A 24,643-nucleotide genomic window follows, 5' to 3' on the forward strand; every position below is an offset into this window, starting at 1 on the left:
GCAGAATTATTACACATACTTTAAATTGTCAGAGAAGAAAGGGCATACCAAATCAAAAGACATCATCTGGTCTTGTTCAAGCCTATGTTGCCCAATGAACCAGTTCTTTAGAAGGCATGTACTTTTGAGGCAATGCTGTATATGTGTTAATAGAAAAACAGAAATGTGTTAACAGATAAACAGAAATGACATTTAATTTCAAGCTCCATTAGTAACAAACAGAGAATGGAGAGAACAAGGTCAGCCAAGATGGTAAAGGACAAATACATTTTGTTTCCAATTACTTAAAATGGTGTATGGATGTAGCAGCCCAGAGAATGTTGGGTGTGTGCCAACTAAAAAGTCAAAGGGATAATAACAAAGCAATAGAAATCTGTATCTGAAGACCACCAAATCTCGTTTACTACTGAAATAATGTTTTCACCAGAGTATCTGTGCCGTATAGACCAGCATTCTTCAGGGGTGAGCCAGACCCACTCTGCCTTTTCATAAAGCTTTATGAGAGTGAAGACACCCTTATCCTTCTCCCTGTTGTACACAGCAGCTCTCACTGGGTGCCAGTGACTCCTCAGTGCAGGTCTCTGTGCACCACAACTGTTCACTAAGCATATTCCAACTTAAAAATCAGTCCCCAGAGGAACTGGTACTTAAGGTGAGACAGAAAGCAGTCATCTAGCAACGGAAAGAAATAGGTAACCTTGTAAACTGCTGATGGGATATATTGCTCTCTATCTTAGGAAACTATCGTTTTATAAACATTCATATGGGAAACTTGTCCAAATCTTGGCCTAAGGGCAAACCAGAAGACAACCTCTATCCCGTGGTTCTGAGTCATATATCTCTAGCTTTGAAGGCAGCTACTAGTTCTACTAATATTCTTGAAAATATAATTCCCAATGAACACTGTTACAATTTATCCAGAGATTCCATGTTAAAATTGCCTTCCAAAAAGTAATAACCCAAAGAGGAAATCAAGTTGAAATGTGTTCACTCAAGTATCTGTTCTGTCTGGATCATGTGCTTTTTGCAAATCAATGGGGTAGTATCATCAGCTCTGCTAGTTGATTTCTTATTCAGAGAACACAGCCAAGGCCTGTTATCTAGAACATCAGGGGAAGATGTGTTTGACTTAGACAAATTATACTATTATAGTTCATTAGATATTAATTATACAGCTGAAGAATTCAGATGGGGCTAAATCATGAAGTATTGTGTAGTAGACCATGTTCAAAAGTTCTGTATTTTTCCAACATGCAATGGCCGTTTCTTAAATAATTGCACAATGGAGTGGTGTTAAGCTTACCCTTATAGCTCTACTGGCTCAGACTTTAGAGATTAGGAGGAAGGAAGAGAAGAAAGGAACAGGTAAATATTGATAAGTGAGGGAGGCCTAGACCAGGACAATGAGCAAACAGAAAGGATGCTGATAGGGACCTATGGGATGAGATACAGGGTTAAGGATGGACTTCACGTGTGTATTTGGCAATATATAATGAAAGGAGACACAATTTAGAAAGAGAAGGTTTTATTTATTGAGAAAGATTCTACAAGGTAAAGGAAATATAGTTTTAAAAATTATGACTTTGAAGGTAGTAAAAAGAACATTAAAAAAATGATGAAATGAATGAGACCTGGGAGGAGGGTCACACAGAGACAGGTCTCGGGTATAAAACTTGAAAAGAACAAGGGTTTAAAGAGGAGGTATAAGAAGCTATCACATTGACTGACTGTCTTAGGGTTTCCATTGCTGTGAAGAGACACTATGACCAATGCTTACAAAGGACATTTAATTGAGGCTAGTTTATGTTCCTGAGGTTCAGTTATTATCATAATGTCTGGAAGCAGACACTGCACTGGAGAAGGAACTGAGTGTTCTACATCTTGATATGGAGGGCATCCAGAAAAGCCTGTTCTACAGATAGCTAGGAGAAGGTTCTCTCTGCACTGGGTAGAGCTTGAGCCCTAGGAATCCTCTAAGTCCACTGCCACAGTGACACAATTCCTGCAACAAGGCTCAAGCTATTCTAACAAGGCCACCACTATAATAGTGTCATTTACTGTGGGCAGTGCATTCAAACACATATGTCTATGGGGCTAAACCTATTCACTACACTGAGAGAACAGTCAGTCAGGAAATACATATGGACAAATCAAGAGATAGACAGAAGAGCTGCGGGAAGGTATCCAAATGGAAGAGGCATAAGCCACTCCTTTGCAACTTGCCATACTACGAATGGATCATAATGTGATCAAAGGTACACACGAAATGATAAACCCAAAAGAGGTAAGCAATTTCAGATGTTCTAGTGGAAGCTCCATAAACTTTAAGAGAAATGCCCTCAGTGTTAAGGGAGCAGTGGGAATGGAAGAGGGTCCAAGTCACCTAGCTCCCACATTCAATACATGTATGTTATTTTCCTTGGTAAGATTGAACCACTGGTGCCTGTGGCTAAGGTTATACTCTATAGTGCTCTATCTTGTCTGATCATTCTTGCAAATAAGCAGTCATTATGTGTGTACTCTTTCGTGCTACAGTGAACATATGACAAATTATCTGTACTTATCATCCTCTTATGTTTTGAAGCAGGGTCTCTCTCTGAACTTGGAACTCACTGGTTCAGCTACACTGAGCCCCAGGGATCCCCTTGTTTATGTGTTCCCAATGCTAAAATGACAGGTGCACCTGGTTCTTTGGATAGGTGCTAGGGATCTAACTCAAGTCCACATGCTGGTAAAGCAAGCTCTGAACCAACTGTAGAGCCCTCTAGAGCCCTCCTCTGACTTTTGGCCAGCCAAAAGTGACAAAGTAATTGGCAAGATGAATTTGTGATCATTTATGTCTACTCTGGTCACTAATGGAAGTCAGGTCTGATTTAGCTCTCACTAGAATGTTCTTTCAACAAGGTGTTAGAAATATTCTAGAATGGTTTGTGATTGCTGCTTTAATGGAGAGATTTACATATGAATTGTGGATACAACATTCATACTTTTACATACTTCTTTAACTCAGTTTCTTATTCTTTTTAGCCCTTAAAGATAGTGAACATTATTAGCTTCTTTTTTTAAGGAAAGGGCTCAGGATGAGAAGTCAAGAGCCAGTTAAAGCAGAAAAAGAAAGAAAAATGAAGCAGTTTGATGAAGGCATTTAATAATTCATTAATTTATAATGTCCTATAAAGAAAAATCATAGATCACAAACCATTAAAAAATCATATGCTTTAAAAGACTTACCCTTAACTTTTTATAGCTTTATTGATTATTACTCAAGTTTCAATATGTTTCAAATAATTAAATACTGCAAAGGGACATTAAAAATACAAACTAATTTACCAAAATAATTGTATTTTGAGTATTATGTACAATATAATACATTTTACATTACATATGGAGCATTTATACATAAAGATGAGATTTGATTTATGGTTACTGGAAATTCAAACTAAATTTGAACAGAACATTTCTATGCATACATACACAATTGCTCAGCTGGAAAAACCGAAATCATACGTCAGTGTGGTTATTAAAAACTAAAACTACATCTACCCGATAATAACAGAAAATGAAATTTGCCTTATTTTGAAAGTACCACACACAGATTAACTGTGGCCCAGTTCAATGTGTTTGACAATATCAATGATCTACAGTAAAATATGTGCTCATTTCAGGGAAATATTTCCAGTTTGAGTTTTCTTTTAAAGAACGAATTATTCTTTATAGACATTAGAATGCCTCACACATGGGCAAAGGCAGGTCAATTCTGGGTAAATAGTAAAGCCTATCACAGTGCTATAGATATTGTACCATATGCTCTGAAAAATAATCCTATTAAACTGTAGTTTTGCATCCTTTCCTGTCCATAACTGGAAACCAAATGTTTACATACCAAGGCACAGAGCTTAAGAGAGAAACATATGCTGTAGAAAGCGGATACTGGTGAGCAGGTAACTTAGAGACTTTAGAGATGGAATGGAGACTGGGAGTTCACCCGGGAAGTGTCATCACACATACTACACCTCTTTTCAAGTGTGTCAGTTCCTTTGGCCTCTATAGCAGGACTGACTTCGTGATACTTTCATAGCGGTATTAATATTACTCAACTTTCATCCTTGATTCCTCTCAAGCAAGACAGCCATGATTTAAAGCATTGCTATGCACTCTTGTAAGTGATCTGAAAGTTTGAAAAACAATGTCTTTATACACACACACACACACACACACACTCACACACACACACTTTCTAATTGCATGTCAACTGTGCAGATGGATCTCATTCGCCAATACCTGCAGTAGTGACATCCTTTCAGAGCTGTGAACCTGCAAGAGCAGTTGCTAGGCCACCAGCCATTCCTTTGATGTTTGCACAGTGCTTTTCAGTACATCTTTTTTCTATATCCTGCATTTTATCTGAGATAAACAGTAGACTACCCAGAAGCTAGAAAACAAAATAGTGCTGAGCTGAGACATGCACCAAGATCAAGTCCATCATCATCCTACCATGGCTGAGCAATGGGATTGAGACCTGAAGGCAAGTCTTACTGGTTTTCTTCTTGTCCATGTTTACCTTGACTATAAAAGAAGTTCTCACCTAAGGTATCAAAATATATTCATATAAATGTATAGCATTTCTAATAAAAAAAGTTAAAAAAGTCTAAACCCTTACTTTTGTATGTAATTAAATACTCTAGAATTCAGTAGGAGGGATTTGTTTTAGAGCAGCTTGGAACAAAAACTGTTGGCTGAGCGCAGGCTAGAAACTGGGTCCAGTTACATTTCAGCTCTACGATGTGATTTTTCAGCAATGGCGGCCCCATCTTCTTCATCTTCCTCCTCTTCATAATTCTCCTGTCTTCCTTTGGGATGGGCACCACGATGAACTCCTTGTTCTTCAACATCATTATTCTTTTCATCAGGCTAAAAGATAAAAGAAAAAAAAAACAATTACGAGAAGATGTAAGAGGATCTTTTAACAAAGGATGAAACATAATTCATTTTTGAGGAGTAAAGGATGTGAAGGAAAATGATCTCATAAACAACACTGTCACAGCCTCAGTTTTCCAGTTAGCATAACTTTTCTTAATTATAGTATATATATAACTATCACATGCACACACATGTATACATCCTGGCACAATTACACACATATGCACATGTGCAAGGACATAAACATACATTTTCACCATATGTCTCTTCAGCGTTATGCTCCAATTCCCTTTTTTTCTCTTCAGTCAAATCTTCCTGAACCTAAAACAGACCACAAAGACTGAGTGCTACTTTCCCATTTAAATACTTGTAACAAAATATTCCTATTCCTGAGATATTAACTCAAAATAGCACATCTTTAGAAAAATGAATTAAAATTAAAGATGAAAAAAGACTAACGTCAAAATTTTGACTTGTCAGCTAGATATAAAGAACTGTGTGATATGCCTCTGTAGACATTATTGGCAGTTCCTAGCAGTTGAAGGAACAGGTGTCATTTTCTTCAGTTACGTAGCCACTGATGACATGACTTTGCTCTGATAAATTACCTCCCCTCACACTTGGACAAGAAACTGATTAGAGTCAGTGGGCCACACTTGACAGGAAGACATGACAGTAAGACGAAGACGGGTTGAAAGACAGCATCCCAGAAGGAAAGGAAGTTGGATGAGGGAAGAAGATGTGGAAGGGTTGTGGGGAGTTAAGTGATTAAAATGTATTAAATAAATATATGAAATTCTCAAATAATAAGGAAATTGTTATAGTCAATATGACTGTCAAAGAAAGACACCTGGATTTGAATTTCTCATTTGTTTGGATATGAATTAATTCTACAAAGTCAATAGCTAGAGATGCAGGTCTCTTTACAAACTGTTGTACTTCTTCTTACAAATGGGAAAGCTCTAGAAATCTTTCTGTCAGGCAGGATGGAAGTCCTAGAAAGACAAAATAGCCTGTTCTATGCTCTGCACATACAGTCTTAACACTGTACAGTGTTCTGCCTGCCTATGCTGCTGAAAGCCAGAAGAGGGCACCAGATCCCATTACAGATGGTTGGGAGCCACCATGTGTTTGCTAGGAACTGAACTCACGACCTCGAAAAGAGCAGGAGAAACCCAGAGGGGCTTGAGGACTCTTGTGCTAGAGGGGTCAGGGACACCCCAGAAGACCTACAGAGGCAACTCTCCTTAGCCATGCTCACAGAGACTAAACCATCAACCAAAGAGCATGCATAGACAGGACCCATATTTGTAGCAGATGTGCAACTGAGGTTTGCTGGGAACTACAGAACTGAAGAAAAGGCAGGGCATGAAAGAGTAGTAAAGGTGAGTGGGAACTGGATATGAGCATACACAAAGGCATGCCAGTGATCTGTTTCCATTGTATTGGCAAGGCCCCTGGACGTGCTTGCGATGACAGAGTAAGGCTGTGCTTAGTCAGTGACTGCAGATGGCCAACCCAGTCACTCCACAGAAAGGTCCCTGACTTCTGTTCATTCAGTGACATCATTCATGACTATGTGTGTTTTGTTTGTTTTTTTGTTATAATCAACACCAAGTCACTCTCTGTAGCCCTGGCTGTCCTGGACTTCACTCAATAGACAAGTCTGGCCTCAATCTCACAGAGATCCAAATGCCTCTGCCACCTGAGAGCTGGGATTAAAGATGTCACTTCCCAGTTATAACTGTGTCTTAAGTCAATTGTTTTATTTAAGAGTCACAGCATGGTGACTTTCTGTTTCTATTATTTTTCTATATAAATTTCCACCAAGAACTTAACAATACTTAACATAAAATAAAATACTTAACAATGTCAACCTTATGCCAGGCCTGGGTAAGCTATATTTAGAGTTTAATTATAAATTATGTGATTCTGAAAATTTAACTGTCCTTTCTGAATCTCAAAGTTCTTATGCATGAAAGTGCTGAATAAAAGTCCATGGCCTAGGTGTTTATGTGTGTTTTGGGGGAAAAAGTGGTCTGAGAGTTGTGGACCCCTTTAAGCATCTACTGAGAAAATTTTTAGCAAATGGGTGGAACCACTCACACCAGTTCTAGGGGTCACAATTTGCAAAGAGGTCATCTGCAGTTGCTTTTACTAGGATGACTTATCTAAATAGAGGTTCCCAAAATAGCATTATTTACTTGGTGCAAGGTAGAGCTTTTAAAGGGCTCTGATTTCTAGGGCCCTTGAAAGATAAGTTGCAGTTTCCAGCAGGGAACCTTTGGTGTATTTTTCATGAACTTCTCTAGGTGACTCTTGGTCACAGCTGAGACAGGACGATACTTCCTGGAGTACAATGAATGCTAGTTAGAAATGTCTGGCTCGGGAGATAACAACCTTTCTAAGAATGTTTTCCCTTTTCTCTACTCATTGGATCTATTGTAGAGATTTTAGCTTACATCCCGGTTGCCATTTGAATTATAGTTGGGAGCTGATGATTTAAATGGGCCTCTCATTTGAGGAATCAAAAATGATGTTCTATAATAATTGAGCCATAGAGACAATAGGCTCCCACAAATATAATAGCATCACAGTCATCATGCTTGAGGCAAAAAGCAAAGCGAGCTCATTTTAATTACCTTACTAAATAAGAACAGATGATGTCATGTTTCTGAGCTTTGCAGGATGCTTAAGTGGATAGCCCAGGGTCAAAAGTTCACCTCTGACCATTTACATCATCCACAACACCTGGCTTAACATCCCACTAGGGCAGCAAGCTCCCCTGAACACATCCCCGAGACGCTGCTTCTCATGTGCAGCCCTGAAGTCTGTCTGTGCTTCTGAAAGAGGAGAAAAGAATTCAACCAGATGGGGGCAAACTCTGTGTCTGTGTGTCGTGTTGTCTCGCTATCTTGTGCCATCATAGGCAGTCAAGAGTTGCTTCATAGGAGAGAAACTGTGTCCTAGCTGCGAACCGGGAGGCATCACCTTCAGAAGCCAAGCATGGAAGGATCCAGAGCTGGTGGCATGTGACAGTCAAAAGCTTTCAGCATTAGCTACAGTGGCTGATCTGATCTACAAGGTCTAAGAGCTGTTCCCATTTCAAAGCTGCCCTACCCTCTCTCCCTCCTTCCCTCTCTTCTTCCTTTTCTCCTTCTCTCTCTCCCTCCCTCTTCCTCCCCACCTCCCTCACTCCCTTCTTCCTTCTCTCCTTCTCTCTCTCTCCCTCCCTCTCTCCTCCCTCCCTCCCTCCTGCCTTTCCTTTCTCCCTCCCACCCTCTTTCCTTTGTAGCAGGACCTCATATACCTAGATGGGCTCAAATTTACTGTGGAACTAAGAACAACCTTGAACTTCTGATCCCCCTGCCTCTATTCCCAGAGTGCTGGGATTCAAAGTGTGCACCCCGACACCCAGCTTGCCAAAGAACTATAAGCTTCCTATTTGTTGGCCAAGAACTCTACCAGCTGAGCCATACTCTCAGCCCTGGAAAAGTTTCTTGACATATAGATCATGTGACCATGTCACATCAGGTGTCAATTGTGTGCTCCTTTGGCTACAGAAGGTAAGCAAGTAGCCTTTTCCTTCTCTCTGTGAATATTCTTATTAATCTATTTTTTGTTGTCCAGGAGTCATGAAAATATTCAAATTGTTCATGAGCTCATTTAAACTATTTTCAACATTTAAATACTTTAAAATACCTAATACTTTTTAGTTAGGTAATAATGCCTCTTCACTCAAAATTAGATAAAACATCTAGAATGCTAGCAATAAGAGAGAGATATTACCATAAGTATTTTTGCTCTAAAAATAGTAAACAAATAAACAAGGTGGGCAGGTCAGGAATCGACAGTTTTGTGTCTTAGAAAGAGAACATGCTGGGATACGAGAAGTGAAGAGCTGGGGGCATAGTGCAGTCATCAAAGTGTTTACTGGATAAGCAATCGGACCACATGCCAATCCTCAGAACCTACGTACAAAGGCCTCACTGGTGGTATGCACATAATCCCAGCACTGGTGAGGCAGCGACAGGCAGATTCCTGGGGCTTTCTGGACAGGCAGCATGTCTACCTGACGACTGCTTGGCCAAATGACAGACCTTATTTCTGAAAACTAAGGTGATGTCCCTGGAGAGAGAGATGACATGCAAGACTGCCCTCTGGCCCCCACTCTCATGGTGTTCCTTCATCACATATGTGTTCCCATTCATCAGAATATACACATGTACACACACACACAAGCTCTCTCTCCCCTTCCTCCCTCTTTCTCCCCTCCATTCCTTTGCTTCCCATTCTCAAGCTAGGAAGTCTAATGATTGCAGCTCTGACTGATGTAAGGCTGATGGGATACAGTTCTCAAGGACTAAACAGTAATACCAGTGCATCTGAGTGTTGTCCTGGAGGGAAAGGAACTGAGGGCACTTAGAAGTCTACAGCTCAGCAGCTACAGAGCAGCTGAAACTCGGAGGCTATAAAAAGAAGAGGATGAAGCCACTTTGGAATTTCACTGATTTTATAATCCACAAGTGCTGCCTAACCACACACTGAAACAATGATCTATGCTTTTAGTTCACCGCTCCTCTTGCTTCAGGCTGCTCAGTAATGTCTCGTCTCTGTCACTAATACTCAAGAAATGTGACATCTCCTCTTTCCTCTCCTGTATGGGAAGTCTGGGAGCACTGGAAAGAGCTGGCAGAAATCAAACCAGCAAGGGATACTCAGTGGACAGGGAAAGAAAAGCTTTTCGGAGAGTTGCAGGAAGTAATTGTAGTCTCTCTCTCTCTCTCTGTGTGTGTGTGTGTGTGTGTGTGTGTGTGTGTGTGAGAGAGAGAGAGAGAGAGAGAGAGAGAGAGAGAGAGAGAGAGAGAGAGAGACAGAGAGAGACAGAGACAGAGAGAGACAGACAGAGACAGAGAGAGAGAGAGAAAGAGAGAGAGAGAGAGAGAGAGAGAGAGAGAGAGAGAGAGAGAGAGAGAGAGAGAGAGAGAGAGAGAGAGACTTCAGAACTAATGCAGCAGGGGATTAGAAAGTACAGACACTGACCTTCCATAAGACTCTGAGGAAGCGCCTCGGGCTTTGTATAACAAGACAGTGCTATAGCAGCAGAAGCGCCCAGAGGAGAGGACTACTGGGCACAAGGGAGGGGAAGGATGCTCTCGGGGAGAAGGCTGCAGTGGACAGCACAAGCCTTTGTCATTTTGCAGGCTCTTGCTTGCATTTCTTGTCCTCTGTCCCTATCCCTCTCCCATCTCAGGATTGCCCCCCTTCACCTTAACTGCTCATACTACAGGGCTGAGAAGGAATCAGCAAACACTGATTAAACTTTTATGTTTACCCTTCTGAATTTTTAAAAGGAAGCCAAGGTGAACCCTTTCTCTCTTAATCCCTCAAAGTTGCCCCCCCCCTTTGACATAAGGAAACAAAGGACTATTAGTCTAGACATCTTGCTACAAGAGCAGTTCTGATGAATCGCTCTCTCTAGCAAATGTCTTAATATTCAAGGCTGCTTTTTGCTCTTCCTGGGAAGACAATTTCTGGGTCTTCATGAAGACAAACAGCAGGAGGGGAAATGTGACAGAATGCTAAGCTCAAGCGTGTCATAAGGAACGGCATGCTTTTCTCTTTCCTTGGGAAAAGTACCGCAGTAAAATGCTAACCAAGATGCACTCACTCACAGGAGTCCACTCAAGAGACAGCTGCATCACACAGGCTCCTACACGCTTACCTTACCAGCTATCTCGTCACAAGAAGGAGACACTATGATAGGGTTTCTATACGAGTCACTGATGATAATGAGCCAAAAGTTTACAATGGAACGAAAATTAAAATTTATTATTAAAATTAGACCTAAATGTATCTTGTTCAAACTTTTTGATATTTTACCTCCTTTCTTTTCCTTTTGGTGGAGGAGGTGGGCTAGACGCCTCCTCGCCCTTGACAGGTGGCCCTTATTATTAAGTTTAATTAAGAAGTTGCATTCATGTGAGGAAAGAGGTCAGAATGAAAGACTGATACATCTCTAGGAACATTTGCAGTTAGCTGGGTTCCATTTCACTCTGTGGGGTGTAGAGGAATTTTTAATCCAGCAACATAGCTTCTCTGGCAAGGAATGACACCCAAAGACCTAGGTCTGTGTGACCCAGCTGGAATGCACACATGCCACACCCCTTTAATACTCCTCTCTGGCACACACATACACCCTTAGCATATACCTTTAAGGTAAAATTAGTTTATAGAAAGAAGCAGTCATGTTGGAAAGTGACATCTAATTGAGGGTCAAAGGGACACGTCAGAGAAAGATTGGGCAGAATGAGCCAGATATAGGTTTGTCCAGCTGTCAGGAGAAATGCTGTTGAAGAACAGCACATGGAGAGCTCGGGTGCATCAGGAGTTGATTAGTTGGGAGTCGGTACAGTGAGTGCAGTGCCTTCTGGTGCAGTGAGGGTGAGTGTGTTCCTGAGTTGATGCAGGTCAGCAGACGCAGTTGAAGCCGGAGAATAAGAAGGAGCCAGAAGATTAGAACGAATTGCCAGGGTTACTTTCAAGTCATGCAGAGAAATTCAGTCAGAAGCTGTGAGAAGCCAATTTGAATCAGTCAGCTTGAAGAAGAGTTTGAGCCAGAACGACTGAGTTGAACCAGCCAGCCAGAGTTCAGAAAGAACTAAAAATGGTAAAGTTATTCAACAGTAAGCCTGCTAGATGAGAATTCCATCAGGTGAAAACAATTTATTGTCACAGTGACAATAATTTCTGTGACAGGCATGGGAAGATCCCACAGAAAAAGCTCAAGGGGTCAGTCCATACTCACAGGATACATGAGAAAATACATGTATGGCTACTCCCAGAGAGATCACATAAATCTCAGTATGCCACAGGTCCTCTCAGTTCCACATCTGTGATCATTTAAAGTTACTCTGCTTTACCTTCTGAGCCTTTCAACTGCCATGATCCATATATAGTCCTCAAAATCCCTCCTACCTTTTTCTCATTCCATTTAAGTCTGAATGTTACGGTCCACAGAACTGAGATTTGTTTGAGGGTAGCATGCCCAGTGTGCCCTGTCCCATGCTAATCCTATACCTCTTCCTCTCCTTCTTCCTGGTACTGCTCGTCAACATTATCCTCCTGCTGGTCTGGGTTCCCTGCCATCTGTGGAAACAAAAGGAGAGGCTCACGTTACTATACCTTGCAGAATCGTCTCACAGGATACTGGGTCAAAGAATAAACATACCACGATGAAAAGTACACTTGCAATTGCATCAGCAGCCAGAAGATGCTGAATGTTCATTTCTCAAGTGGAGTGTGGGTCATCCCTTGCCTGGTTCTGGGATACAGGCTTCCAAGCACAGCATCTCACATAAGGGTCCATGACTTATTAATGTGGCAAATCTTCTCTAACCCACCCAAATACTAGGCATTTCCTAAAATGCTCAGGATGAATGACTCTTCACCCCAGGCATTATCTCACCACAAGGTGCTCATCCATTTCTACATTCCCTTGCTTTGCCTCGCTTTGTTTTTGCTCTTCACTTTCCTCTGGCAAATTTTCTTCTCTCACTTGCTCGGCTTCCTCAAATTCATCTTCACCTTGATTGTTGGGGTCATCTGCTGGGTTTATGTCCTCCACAGCTGCCCTCTGCAAAATGTTCATAAAAAGCATCCACCACGTTAAGACCGAGGCTCAAGTTTAATCTCGCTGAGAAAAGATCATACAATGGCAGAAAATGAGTTCACCCTTCATGGGACTGTTCACATCACTCTTTCCCAAGACATGCAAAGATGGAATTCTTGCTTTGTCAGTGTTTCAGGAATTAGATCGATTGAGGAGGTACAAAGAGTACTTCATTTGTGCAAGTGGTTCCTCGAAATTCTAGCAGTAAGTAAGCAGGCATCACGGCAAAGCCAGCAGTGGTGAGAGAAGTCAGAGGGGAAGCATCAAGTCAGTCATAATCAAGAGGAGCAAGTGAGATGGGCAAATAACTCTTTTTTTCTGATCTGGTGACTTTCACACAAACTTCACTTTTTGAGAAATTTGTGTGAGAGAGGTGTGTATTGGTTCCAAGTGTGTGCACTTGCAGATATATGCACCTGCTGGGGGTAGGGGGGTGGTACTAGAGTGGAGACCAGAGGTGAACTTCAAGTGTCACTCATCAGAAACCATTGACAGTCAATTTTTAGATGGGATATCTTATAGTGAGACATGAGGCCCATCCATTAAGCTAGACTGCCTTGTTATCAAGCTCTTGAGTATCCAGTTACCAGCTCCCCAGCGCTGGGCTTAAAGCATGTACCACCACATCCGATTTTATGTGTGGGTGCTGGAGACTGAGTGTGTATCTATCTCTTCAGCCGGGAAAGAAAGCCCACATGCCACAGTAAAAGGTCCTTTTGTAGCATGGCCAAATTCCTTTAACAGCTAGGCCTACTGTGAAGAAGAGGAATATTGCTTTAGAAATGGATAGGAAAAAATCAGACAATACATCACCAGAGATATTTCACAGGAGTTCTCCGTAATTGTGTTGGCTTCACAATTACTTCAGTCATCCATTTAAGCACCCAGGATTCTGGTTAAATCATACCCATCCTCAAGAAGATCCTGAGATGGGCAGATGAACCGTTGCTGCTTATGGGTGTCCCCAATCCTTTGGTAAGCCTTGGGAAACTGACTGAAGTGGGAATTGCTCTCATGAGATGCCGAAGCCACAGAGTAGGATTCAGTCTTTCAGCATTGGGCAGACAAGGGGCTCTTGCTACCATTCACTGTGCCACTTGACCATGGTCAAGAGCTCCCTGCAGTGTCAGATGGCTTATTACTGAGCAGCCTTTGCCTCAAGTTTCAAGTGCAAATGACCACTGCTCTCAATATAAATGATAAGCCATCACCTTCATATCCATTTCCAATTATTCTACAGTCTCTTGTTTTATAGGCTTTCTTGTATGAATTATTCATGATTTGAGTAAAGAGTAAAGAAAAAAGTGTAACCCACTCCAAGCAGGAGAAAAAAAAAAAACTTTAAATATCATTCTTTAAGTTCATAAAAATGCAAATGCTAGCTCCAACTTTAACCAAGCAGCAATTAGGGGGTTACAGAGAAAAAAAATGTTTCATCACATAAAATAGTGAATACAGATTTGAATCAGAGGTAACTCACAATCTCTGGTTAAAAGAAGAGAGGTAAAAAGCCTCCATCTTTTCCAGTGCATTGAATGGAATATACAGAAAGATGTCAGGAGAGTAAAGAATGCTACAGGTCAGGGAGCAGATTCTAAACCTAAGTGCCTGTGGGACCCACCTGTCCCCACTGGCAGCATTCTCCTCCTACACACTCACAGGCGTTTCTGCTCTGGCTTTCTTATTCTCAGGGGATAAATCTCATGCCCTCACATGTTCCTCCTCTATTATTGGAAATAGTTCAATGCTAGGCTCACAGATACATATTTCCCTAAAGGTTATTGCAGACAGAATAAAACAAAAAAAAGGCATTCTGAAAGCTAAGTAGGAAAGCCATCTGCAATCAAGGTGCTCCAAGTCACTACCAAATCATGCTGGCACCAATAATCAGAATTTCGGAATCAGTTTATACAGAGTTCAGGGACTGAATGCCATCCCAACATGTCTTTTGATTTATTAGCAGTATTTGCTAGGAGAGCTAAAGTAGACTGCAAACATCATCTACACAAAACAGGATTGCATCTACTCCAAAACTGCTTGCATTTCTTCTGCATAGGGCTAAGGACCTGGACTGCCCAACCTGAAAGGTGAGGGTCCTGATTTCAGTCAACAGAAAGACTAACCAGACATCTACATAATTGCACTCTAAAGTGTGTATACTATCTTGGCATCTGATGACCTCTTTTCAAACCTGCAGCACACATCCCTATTCATTGTTCTCAGCGTGGTCACAAAGCATAGAAGAAAGGCACGTAACACACTTAACAGACCCCCATGACACGATCAGCAAACATGAAGTCTCTTCTCCTGTCCCTGCTCTAACCTGGCTTGTCCCCTCCTCTTCATCTTTTACAGTCACTGTATTTTTCAATACTTCTCCATTTTGCAGTTCTAAGCTAAAGTCTTATCAGTATAAAAGATGCCAAAGTTGATGCTCTTTTTAATCCCGAGAACAACCTTCTGCCCATCTCCTCATGGTTCCACCATGGAAAGCACAGCCTAGAATGATCACTGGAGAAACCAGAATTCTTAAGCACATAGACCTGCTGTCTTCACTGGAAAGATGAGATTCCTGGTCTGGAATGCAGGAATGATGCGCTCAAACAACCCGGTGATTGTTTGCTTTTCTATTAGGGATCAGCCTTCACCTGAATTTCCCCCAAACTCTGAGAATTATTTAGGCACTGATCCTGGACTTTGTCTTTCAGAGAATAGAACTTATCCTTAAAAGACCCCACGTGTTGGGATTCAGATCAGGCCAAAGGCTGAGGTGTATATTTTTATATCGAAGTGGACACTGGATCCAGGTTCTCTCAGCATCCTTCAATCCCAACATGTTACAGGGCATGTCTGGTACCCTCTGCCCAATACCCAGAACTTTCAAGCCCAGGAGCTGGGCTTCCTCTCTCCTAGAAGCTCTTCTAATTATAATCTATACATTTTGGTTTTTCTTTCCTTTCTCCCTCTGCTACATTTTTTCTCTGTGTGTGCACATGTTCTTTCTCATGTCCCTTGCCTTTGTCACCCTCCTCATGGCAACTTCCCTGCCAGAGAGCAGCTTCCCAATAAACCTGCCTTAATATCCTTTAATTTGACTTGTGCTGGCTCATTCCACTGATGAAGAATACGTATCAGCATGTACTTGGCATCCTCCATCAACAGAACTCATCTGTACTACAATTTATTTTTCCCTCTAGATATGAGCCTTGGGCACTGCTCCCCAGTCAATAGACTAATCCTTATAGAAAAGGTCTCAGGTCCTTTTCTATAGCAGTACATTATGTGAAGGAATTCCAATATGGCCGTCCCTGAAGCTTGGTTGTGAGGATTGTTACATGGAGACTCTCCTACCCACACACCAAAGTTCTACTGTGTTTAAATGTATAAGAATTCTCTAGAAGGTTTGATCTAGTCTGAACAACCAAGGCTGACTGTACCACACTTCATTTTCATTTCTTTGTGCTTGTTTCTTTGTTAGGTGTGATTCCTACAGGGAATCTGCCATTCCCAACATCCCACCTAATGCTTCGCTGTTAAATCCTTTTGATTTGTTCCTATACAGTTACTGAAGATGCCCTCATCTGTCTGATGAGAAAGCACATCTGAAGCCAGGAGCTTGAGAACGGCACAGGTTCTTGTGAGTTACTAACTTTAAGAGCCAGAGGAGAACACTTACATCTGCTTCAGCTTCTGGGTCGCCTTCTTGGTGTCCTGGTTCATGAATTTCCTGTCTGTTGCCTGGGTCTCCTTCAGCTTCATCTTGGCGTTGGTTATCTCTTTCATAGGCTAGCAAAGCAAAGGAAGCAAAATCAGCCCTGCATGGATTGGACAGGATTTTTCCTCTGGAAAAGCAACCTACAAAATGTCTATCTCATCCCTATCACGAGCCCTGTCATGTCTGTGCTTTGGGGTTGGGCTTTGTTTGGTTTTGTTTCTTGTTTTTCCTGAACAGTTTCTGTTCTTTATCTGCATGTCAAAGGGATGGGTAAATGTCCCATTCTATCCCTCTTAAGGAACAGTTATAGCAAAGGCTGGCCTTTCCCTACCAAATATAAAAACAATAGTCAAAACTTGCATAATAAAAGAAATTTGACAGATTTTTTTTTCTTTCTTTTTCTTTTTTTTTTTTTTTGGCTATTGAATGTCAGGAGAAAAGAGAGTTTACCAAGATTAGGACAAGTGCTTCTGGGAACTCAGAAGCAGACAGACCGCTGCACAGCCCGTGCTTAAATTGCTTAGCGAGAGTTTATTTGCTAGTCTTTGAGGCAGGGGAAGTGGTGAGATTAGCAGAATTATAAGAGCTCACAAGAATTGTAAGTCCTTTGAAAAGTAAGGTATAAGACAGAAGGTTAAGCATATAGAGACAGATTTAGTTTGTAGATGAAAAAGAAGTGGGGAGCCTGCTGGGGCAAGCTGCAAGTGCTCAGAGGGACTTATTAAACAAGAAGGGAGCAAACAACTCTCAGTCTTATGAACAGGAAGTGGAAGAAGTTAAAGTAACCCATGGGGGACATAAATGCAACAATTTCCTGACTCTTAGCGTTATGAAATACAACAACAGGCTGCCAATGGAGCGCGAGCCTTTGGTTTTCTCTAAACACTTTCTAGAAAAATCAAACACTCCTAAGACTCGGTGGTACCAAGGAGAGTTAACTGCAGCTCTGTCTTCACAGGAAGCAGCGTTTGACAATTTCATACTAGATGTTTGCTATAAATATTGACAAGGGTATGCCATTTCTAAGTTAAGTAGGAAACAAGGAAATCCGCTAAAGAATACCAACCCTAAGATTGGTTATCTGAAACAACTGTTAAGCACACAAGGGGATTCCACAGACCGGGTAATGATGTACCAGGGTCTCCATCTTGATCAGGTTTCAGTACTGGTATATGTTTTTACTAGCACCTAGTGTGGCAACTGTACTAGCATGGGTCAGAGCTGTCCTCTGCATTTACTGGGAACACAGTAGGCCTGTTGGAGCTACAGTACGCGCTCCTTGCTATGGGTCATATGACCAAATAGTTTGTCTAGAGTCATCATCTAAGAAGTCTTACCACCTCCCTCTTCTTCAGGGATTCCCTGGTCCTCCGCTCCCTGTGCGACTTCATTCTCCACCGCATTGTAATGAGCTTGCTGCCTGCCAGGGACCCGAATCCAGACATAACAATCAGCCAGCACAGTTTGACAAAGGTCATTTATCTTTCAAGACAGGAATAAATAAAGACTTCAGCTTTCAGAATAAGCCATAACTTGTTCCTGAGATTTAGACATGTAATAAATTGTCATCCCCTGATGAAATAAAATTAGGACTGAGGATGCTAGACTGATTTGAGATTGCTTGCTTTTATTTTCCAGGTGTCCGGTGCACATGCATGTACGTCTTGTGAGGGTGCAACAATGAGCAGCCGCACATGCAGCTTCCGCAGCGCTGGAGACAACCTTGCATGTTGTCCTTGCCTTCAACCCTGTTTGACTCAGAGCCTCACTTCTGCTGTTTGCTGGCACACAGTCCATGCTGATTGGCTGAAAACTTCCAGAAATTCTCCTTCTCCCCATCCCATACTAACGAACTAGCCTGAATTATAGACTGAATGCCACCATACTTAGAGTTACAGAGATTCTGGCGATTTGAATGTAGGTTCTAATGTTTGTGTGGTAAGCCCCTTTATCACCAAGACTTCTTCTTAATTGATGAGTATCAAGTTTAGGCAGAAAAAAAATTATCCATAAAATTAAGTATCTAGCATTTAATTCCCTAATACTTTTTTTTCTATCTTGTCTTCACAAGCAAAATGAGTTTGAATGCTTGCCAAATGCCACACGTAGACAATGCTGATTTGACACCGGAGGAAGGACTGTCCACCAAGGAAAGGGGCAGCCTACCTTAGCTGCTTCTGGTGCTGCTGCTGGCCTTCCTCATGGTCGGCCTGCTTCTGCTGAGCCATCTCTCTGGCCAGGAACTGCTGCTGCTGCTGTTGTCGTAGCAACTGTCCATGGAGCCTCTGTTGATGCAAAGCTTCCTGATGTTCTCTGAGCCGCTGGGCTTCCTCATCTCTCCTTGCTGCCAGTCTCTGCTGTTCCAGCTGCTCCTCATATGGGGATCGGAAGTTTGTAGCTGCCTTGGTTGAATGCTCAACCTAGAATCAAAGGGGTTCATTCTGAGCTAGAAGGGTTAGACCCTCCCCACTCCATCTGCTTATCAGGACAAACTCAGGAGGAAGGATAGGCTCCTAGACACTTTACATTCAGGTAAATGCTAATTGCACATGAAACCCAAGATCTTGCAATTTTTCTAAATGGACTTGGCTTTCTTCTGGACCTGTCAGCTGGAGGGCCACCTCTGAGTGCACTCCAGCCCCAATGCTACAGGGCACAATACAATAAATCAGTTCCAACCGGAATTACATTTATGCTTTTAGGTTCTGAATCAAGCTGGTTACCCCACACTACCTGCACAATTTGGGAGGCTAAGGCTTTGTCTAGGAATCGTTAAAGACCCAAGGATGCTACGTCCATAAATGCATATGTCAGTCTCTGGCTAAAGAAAATGTCAAATTTCAGCTTATACTGGTGAAGACAGTACACAAAGAAAGAGAGGGGGAGAGAGAGCTAAAGACAGATGAGAAATAGAAAAAGACAGAGAGGAGGGAGAAACTGTGTGTGTGTGTGTGTGTGTGTGTGTGTGTGTGTGTGTGTGTGTGTATGTGTGTGTCTCAAGTGTCCTTATTTAAGTACTATTCACCTTGCTTTTAAAGGCATGATCTCTCTCTCTCTCTGAAACCTGGGCTTTCTTGTCAGGTTAGCTTGGCTGGGAAGGACTATAGGAACATATCACTACACCCAGCTTTTTACACAGAAATCTGGAATCAAACTAAGGTTTAGCTTGTACTTCAGTGACTGAGCATCTCCACAGCCCCGGTATATGATTATGATTACTATTAGTAGTAGTAGTGTTTAAACCTAAAGCCAAGCTCCCTGCCACTGAGAACTTCTAGTGAGCACCCATGCACCTCAGCTTGAGGGTGGCCGTCCAGGAGGTGGGCTGCGTTCCGTCCCTGCTGATCGCTCCACTCTCGATCCTGCTCCTCTGGTAACGGGTCATGTTCTTCCTCTAGATGCTCCGCCTGCCCCACTTGCTCCATTTCCTCCTCCTCCAGTGCCTTCCTGTGCTCCTCTTCCACGTGACGCTCCTCTGGCTCTCTGGCTTCTACTTGATGCTGCTCTTCTGGAGCCTGAAATCCGGCTTCCTTCTGCCTGGATGACAAAGGTTTCTCTTCCATTCTTCGAGGCATCTCCTCATGGTTCTGCTGCACCTTGTTATTTCAAGATAATCACATCACAAGAGATGACACTTTTCTATTTCAAATGCGGTGACATTATGCTTCTGTTACCACATCGAAAGGGCTACAGCACAAGCAAAATCCTGGAGTCTAGAAATATACAGTCATGACTAAAAAGGAAGAGAGGTGCGAGGGAGCTATTTCATTCGCGCTGTGTCATAGCACCCGGAGACAGAAATAATCTAGGCAGCATTTTATCTCAGAGAATGCTTAGAGACCAGGGATCCGAAGCCTACAGTAAGCATGGAATAGAAAAACACTTCCCTCAAAGGCCATCTGACTCCAGCTCTGCTTAGACTGGAAAAGAAATAAACAAGTGAAAAATAATAAAAATTGCTAATCTTCAATCCTCATGCCTATGAAAGCTACTCCAAGGTCAGTCTTCTTCTTGACAGATATTTGAACGAACCAGGATAAGCTTTAAGATTCAGTTGAAGGGGTTGATTTCTCATTTTCTTCATTTCCTAGTAAGGAGAAGGGGCTTGCACTACCAATGGACATTCATGTTCTTTTAAAATAGTTTCAGCTAAGTGAGACAGAAACTATATTACGACATTTCAATTTGTGCTAGCCAGTGTACAGACACACAGACATTTATGTTGGGAGAGCATGTGGGAAGATGTGGAACATATTGCCAGTCTCAGGTCACACTTCTCAGGAGGCTGACATCTTCGGAATTTAGACACGGTCCCTCATTAGGATCCCCAGGGAAAGGAATTCGACTAGACTGGCTGGCAAAAAAGCCTCCTGTCTCTGCTTCTCCAATACTAACATTATAGGCACATCCCACATAAAAATTAGCCTTTTATGTGGGATTCAACTCAGGCTTGTGGCAGAAATTTTACTGAATCACCTTCCCAGGCCCAGTCAAATATTAATGCATCTTGTTTCATCTTTTTTGTAAACCAAAGGCAGTATATCCATTTATTATAATAAGCAATGCAATTATATATGATATTATTATAATACATAATACATTGACAGGATAAACACTGTCAAAACAGAAAACTAAACCAAGGAAATAAAAACTTGTTTAGAAAATATCTTCCATTAATTTGTTGAGTCCTAGCCAAATCTTCTGGTAAGTTCCACTCTTTCTTTAATCTCTATTAGCTTGGAGGATGGAACACTGATGGGAAATTTTGTGGTGCCCTTTCCTCTTCTCTATCGAAAGAAGTTACTTCTGTGGTCAGATTAACTTCTTATAATTGAGATGCTTAAGGGAGCACAGCATCAGCAAATTGAAACAAGAAACCCTCTTCTGGAGCTAGCAGGGAGATACTTATCACTCTTGTAAAAGTCAAGAGTGTAAGGCATGATGTGGGGAGAAAAGTTTTCCTTTGGATAGCTGAGACCTTCTAGAGGTGTATATTTGAAGAAGTCCTATGGCAAGCTGTAACACTGCCTTGTAGAACGTGTTTCCCTCAAGGGTTCTGAGGACTTTCAGACATCTGCTGTTTACCTCCACTCTGTCTGTGAGGAAGAAGGGCAAATCACTTCTAACTCCCAATCACAGTTGGAGAAGACCAAGCTCTGAATCATGAGATGGTGATCGCAGTGAGCTGGAAGCCAGATTAGCAGGACACAGAATCAAATGACAGGCCTGCTTTTCTATCGCGCTGTTGAAATTGCTGGATATAATATCCCAGAGAACTGGACTGCAAGAACCCCAAGCCTGTTTTGGAAGGAATGCCCTGCTCCTGATGAAAACACTCATACTGCCAACTCTATCCATGTTGACTTCATCATCCACATAAGATGGCCAGCCACTTGCAGTCAAGACTTCTCAAACATTTACTGTAAACCTGCCACAGCATGCACGTGGAGATGCCAGGACAACTCCTAACCTTCCTCCACTCGGGTCCTATGAACTGAACTCAGGCCATTAATCTTGAGAGCAGGGGCCTTCACCCGCACAGCCATTTCACCAGCCCATACAAAGAACTTTCTAAGAATTAGCGATAAGCAAGACCATATGGTAATGTTATACTTTTGAAACATAGTCAAGCACATGTTGATTTTCATGAAGAATAAAGTGAACTGTGACCAGGTTACAAAGGTATTTTAGTATGATTTGGTGAGTTCTATAAGACACCAGAAGTGTGCCAAGTTCTCTTAGATTAGCGTTAATGTGGAAGTGGGCTGCTACATAATATCTCATGCTGTCCAAAACCTGTCCACCTATTCAAAGGAGAGAAAAACTATCTCACCTGCAAATACTCAGAGACCAGAGCTCCTTTAATACAAGTAAATTTACATGGATACAGACAAAGGCAGAAAATTCTTTCCCGGTAAATGCTACAGATTTAATTATCAACGTGTTCCCCAGACTAGCTGAACTGGTTGGAAATACAAATCCCCAAGCCAAATCTCAAATTAACTGAATTGCAAAGTAGAGCTGTGGCCGAGAAGCCTGTGGTGTTTTTATCTACCCCACTGGGGATTCTACTGTGTAAGAACTTCTAGGAATCTGCTTGGTAGGAAAAGTGGGCCATACAGAGGACAGTTCTCAGGACAGCTTCACCGGGAACTTCAGCTCCCAGAGATCCCCAGGTTGAACCGCTCACCTCGGGTAGCTCTCCAGTCAGCTTCTCTCTTGCGTTGTAACCTTGAGGAGAGTGGCCGCCATGGGTAAGGGTGGCATTTTGCTGCTCAGCTGGGTCAGGATTTCGGAAGCTGGGAATCCTGTTCAGTGTATCTTTCAGCTGTTTATATTCTGCAACTTGACTCTGGATATCAATGGTACAGTTGACAGAAAATTGCACCATTTGAGGGAAGATAAAAAAAGAACATTCATTCATAAGTCATTAGATGGGCCTCAGGTTCACTGGACGACTAGAAAAAGCATTAAACTTAGGTTTGTTAGCAAAGCTGCAGATTGCCTTCGTGCACTGGTGCTGCCTCAGTGGACATGCTTGACCATTTCTGAGCACATGCAAATTAGCATCAGAATTAAGAGACAAAAAGAGCAACAACAACAAACCCCCAAAACAAAAAAAAAGACATGTTAGTTTTCAAGGCCATGGGAGACAAAATAAGATCTTTGTCAATTATTCTATTATAAACATATTTTATTAAAAGGCACCTATGTAATCAATGCTTTATCACATTAAAAGGCTACTTGAAGACTTACATAATTATTCAAATTGAGACCCATTAACAGTATGTCCTGCGTATCTCCTGGGTTACAGCTTTCAAGGAATGCTATCTTTCTATCATCTGTCTGTCTATCTACCTATGCATCCATCCATCTATCCATCCATCCTTCCATCCATCCATCCATCCATCCATCCATCCATCCATCCATCCATTCATCCATCCATCTCTCTAACTCTCTAACTCTCTCTCTCTCTCTCTCTCTCTCTCTCTCTCTCTCTCTCTCTCTCTCTCTCTCTTTCTCTCTCCATCCACCCATTCATCTATCTATCTTTGCTCAGCTTCTCCTTAGGTAATTTACGCTCAACTATGGCTATTTACTTGCTATACTGATTACTTTCTATACTGTGCTCTGAGGTAGCAGAGATCAGCAAAACAAGGGAGAAGTGAATCTGGGTTTTACTCATCAAATCTGAATGTCCTTTTGGCTTAAAATGATTAAAACAGCATATGACTTTAAGCTTGGTAGAGGGCATGCACGTACATTTGGTAGGGGAGATACAAAGGAGTGTGCCACTTTTTTTTTAAACAAAAAATCAGGAAGGTAGAAAAATAAACCAATAACTTCAACAAAATCAGTATAAACATTTCATGTACACTACCCCTCTTATTTGAAAACCAGAATTACTGTGTAATAAACTTACATCAAACCTCTGTAATTCTATGCTTGGAGAAAAGCAGTCTTTTAGCTCTTCTTCTTTTTTAATATGTACATATATGTGTGCGGTGTTGTGTCCACATATAATATACATATAGGGTATGGGCATATGTGCATATACGTGTGCAGGTACATGTGTGCCCATGCATGTGGAAGCCCAAGGTCTACGTCAAGTGGCTTTTCTCTATCATTATTTATCACGTTTGTTTTTTTTTTTTTTTTTTTTAAAGACAAGGTCTCTCATTGATCTGAATCACACTGATTCGGTTAGCAGGCTGGCCAATGAGCTCAGAGGTCTACTTGTCTTGACTTCAGTCTACTCACAGCTGGGATTATAAGTATATGCTTCCATATCTGCCCTTTTTGTGGGGATTGGGGATCCAAACTCTGGTCCTCATGATTCCATGGCAGGCACTCTACTGCCTGAGTCATCGTCCTAGCTGTGTAGTCTCTTCTTGTTTCCAAACAGTGAAGGCATTAGCTGGTGAAATACATGTCACAGGAGTGCTAGCATATAGTTTGTATAAAAATGTAACATATAGCTGGCAGTGGGTTGTACTTGAGAAATCAATCAGAACATTTGGTATTCAACTTTGGAGCCCAAAACAAAACAAAAAAACATATACAAAAACAACAACAAAACACCCAAAACAAAACCAACAAAATAAAACAAAACACAACAAATGACATCCGGATAGCCATGCTCTCACATGGAGAGATACAGAAAACTCAATTCCATCCATTATTTTTCTCTTCCTTTAAGGCAGTGGTTGTCAACCCATGCATTGCGACCCCTTTGTGTGTGGGGGGGTGGGTCTCAGATGACACTTTCACAAGGGTCACTAGGACCATCTGCACATCATATGCTCACACTACAAATCATAACTATAGCAAAATTA

The 24,643-nt window shown here is 41.8% G+C and overlaps 1 protein-coding gene across 3 annotated transcripts in view; it reads right to left on the reverse strand.

Moving 5' to 3' along the window:
• Nucleotides 1-3,072: 3,072 nt before the first annotated feature.
• Nucleotides 3,073-24,643, reverse strand: part of GOLIM4 (golgi integral membrane protein 4) — a 76,211-nt gene continuing 54,640 nt past the window's right edge. The window contains exons 8-16 of one of the 3 annotated variants that reach the window (XM_080915264.1): nt 22,498-22,659; nt 19,601-19,903; nt 18,474-18,727; nt 17,645-17,727; nt 16,269-16,378; nt 12,479-12,556; nt 12,001-12,069; nt 5,170-5,241; nt 3,073-4,911 (exon numbers count right to left, since the gene is read on the reverse strand). In XM_080915264.1, coding sequence (XP_080771390.1) covers nt 4,765-4,911; nt 5,170-5,241; nt 12,001-12,069; nt 12,479-12,556; nt 16,269-16,378; nt 17,645-17,727; nt 18,474-18,727; nt 19,601-19,903; nt 22,498-22,659 — 1,278 coding nt within the window. In that variant the 3' untranslated portion in view covers nt 3,073-4,764. Of the gene's footprint in view, nt 4,912-5,169; nt 5,242-12,000; nt 12,070-12,388; nt 12,557-16,268; nt 16,379-17,644; nt 17,728-18,473; nt 18,728-19,600; nt 19,904-22,497; nt 22,660-24,643 lie in introns of all 3 variants that reach the window. The other 2 variants (XM_080915263.1, XM_080915262.1) reach the window with 2 other exon arrangements.

The sequence above is a fragment of the Micromys minutus genome (assembly GCF_963924665.1).
Source record: "Micromys minutus genome assembly, chromosome: 4".
Lineage (NCBI taxonomy): Eukaryota > Metazoa > Chordata > Mammalia > Rodentia > Muridae > Micromys > Micromys minutus.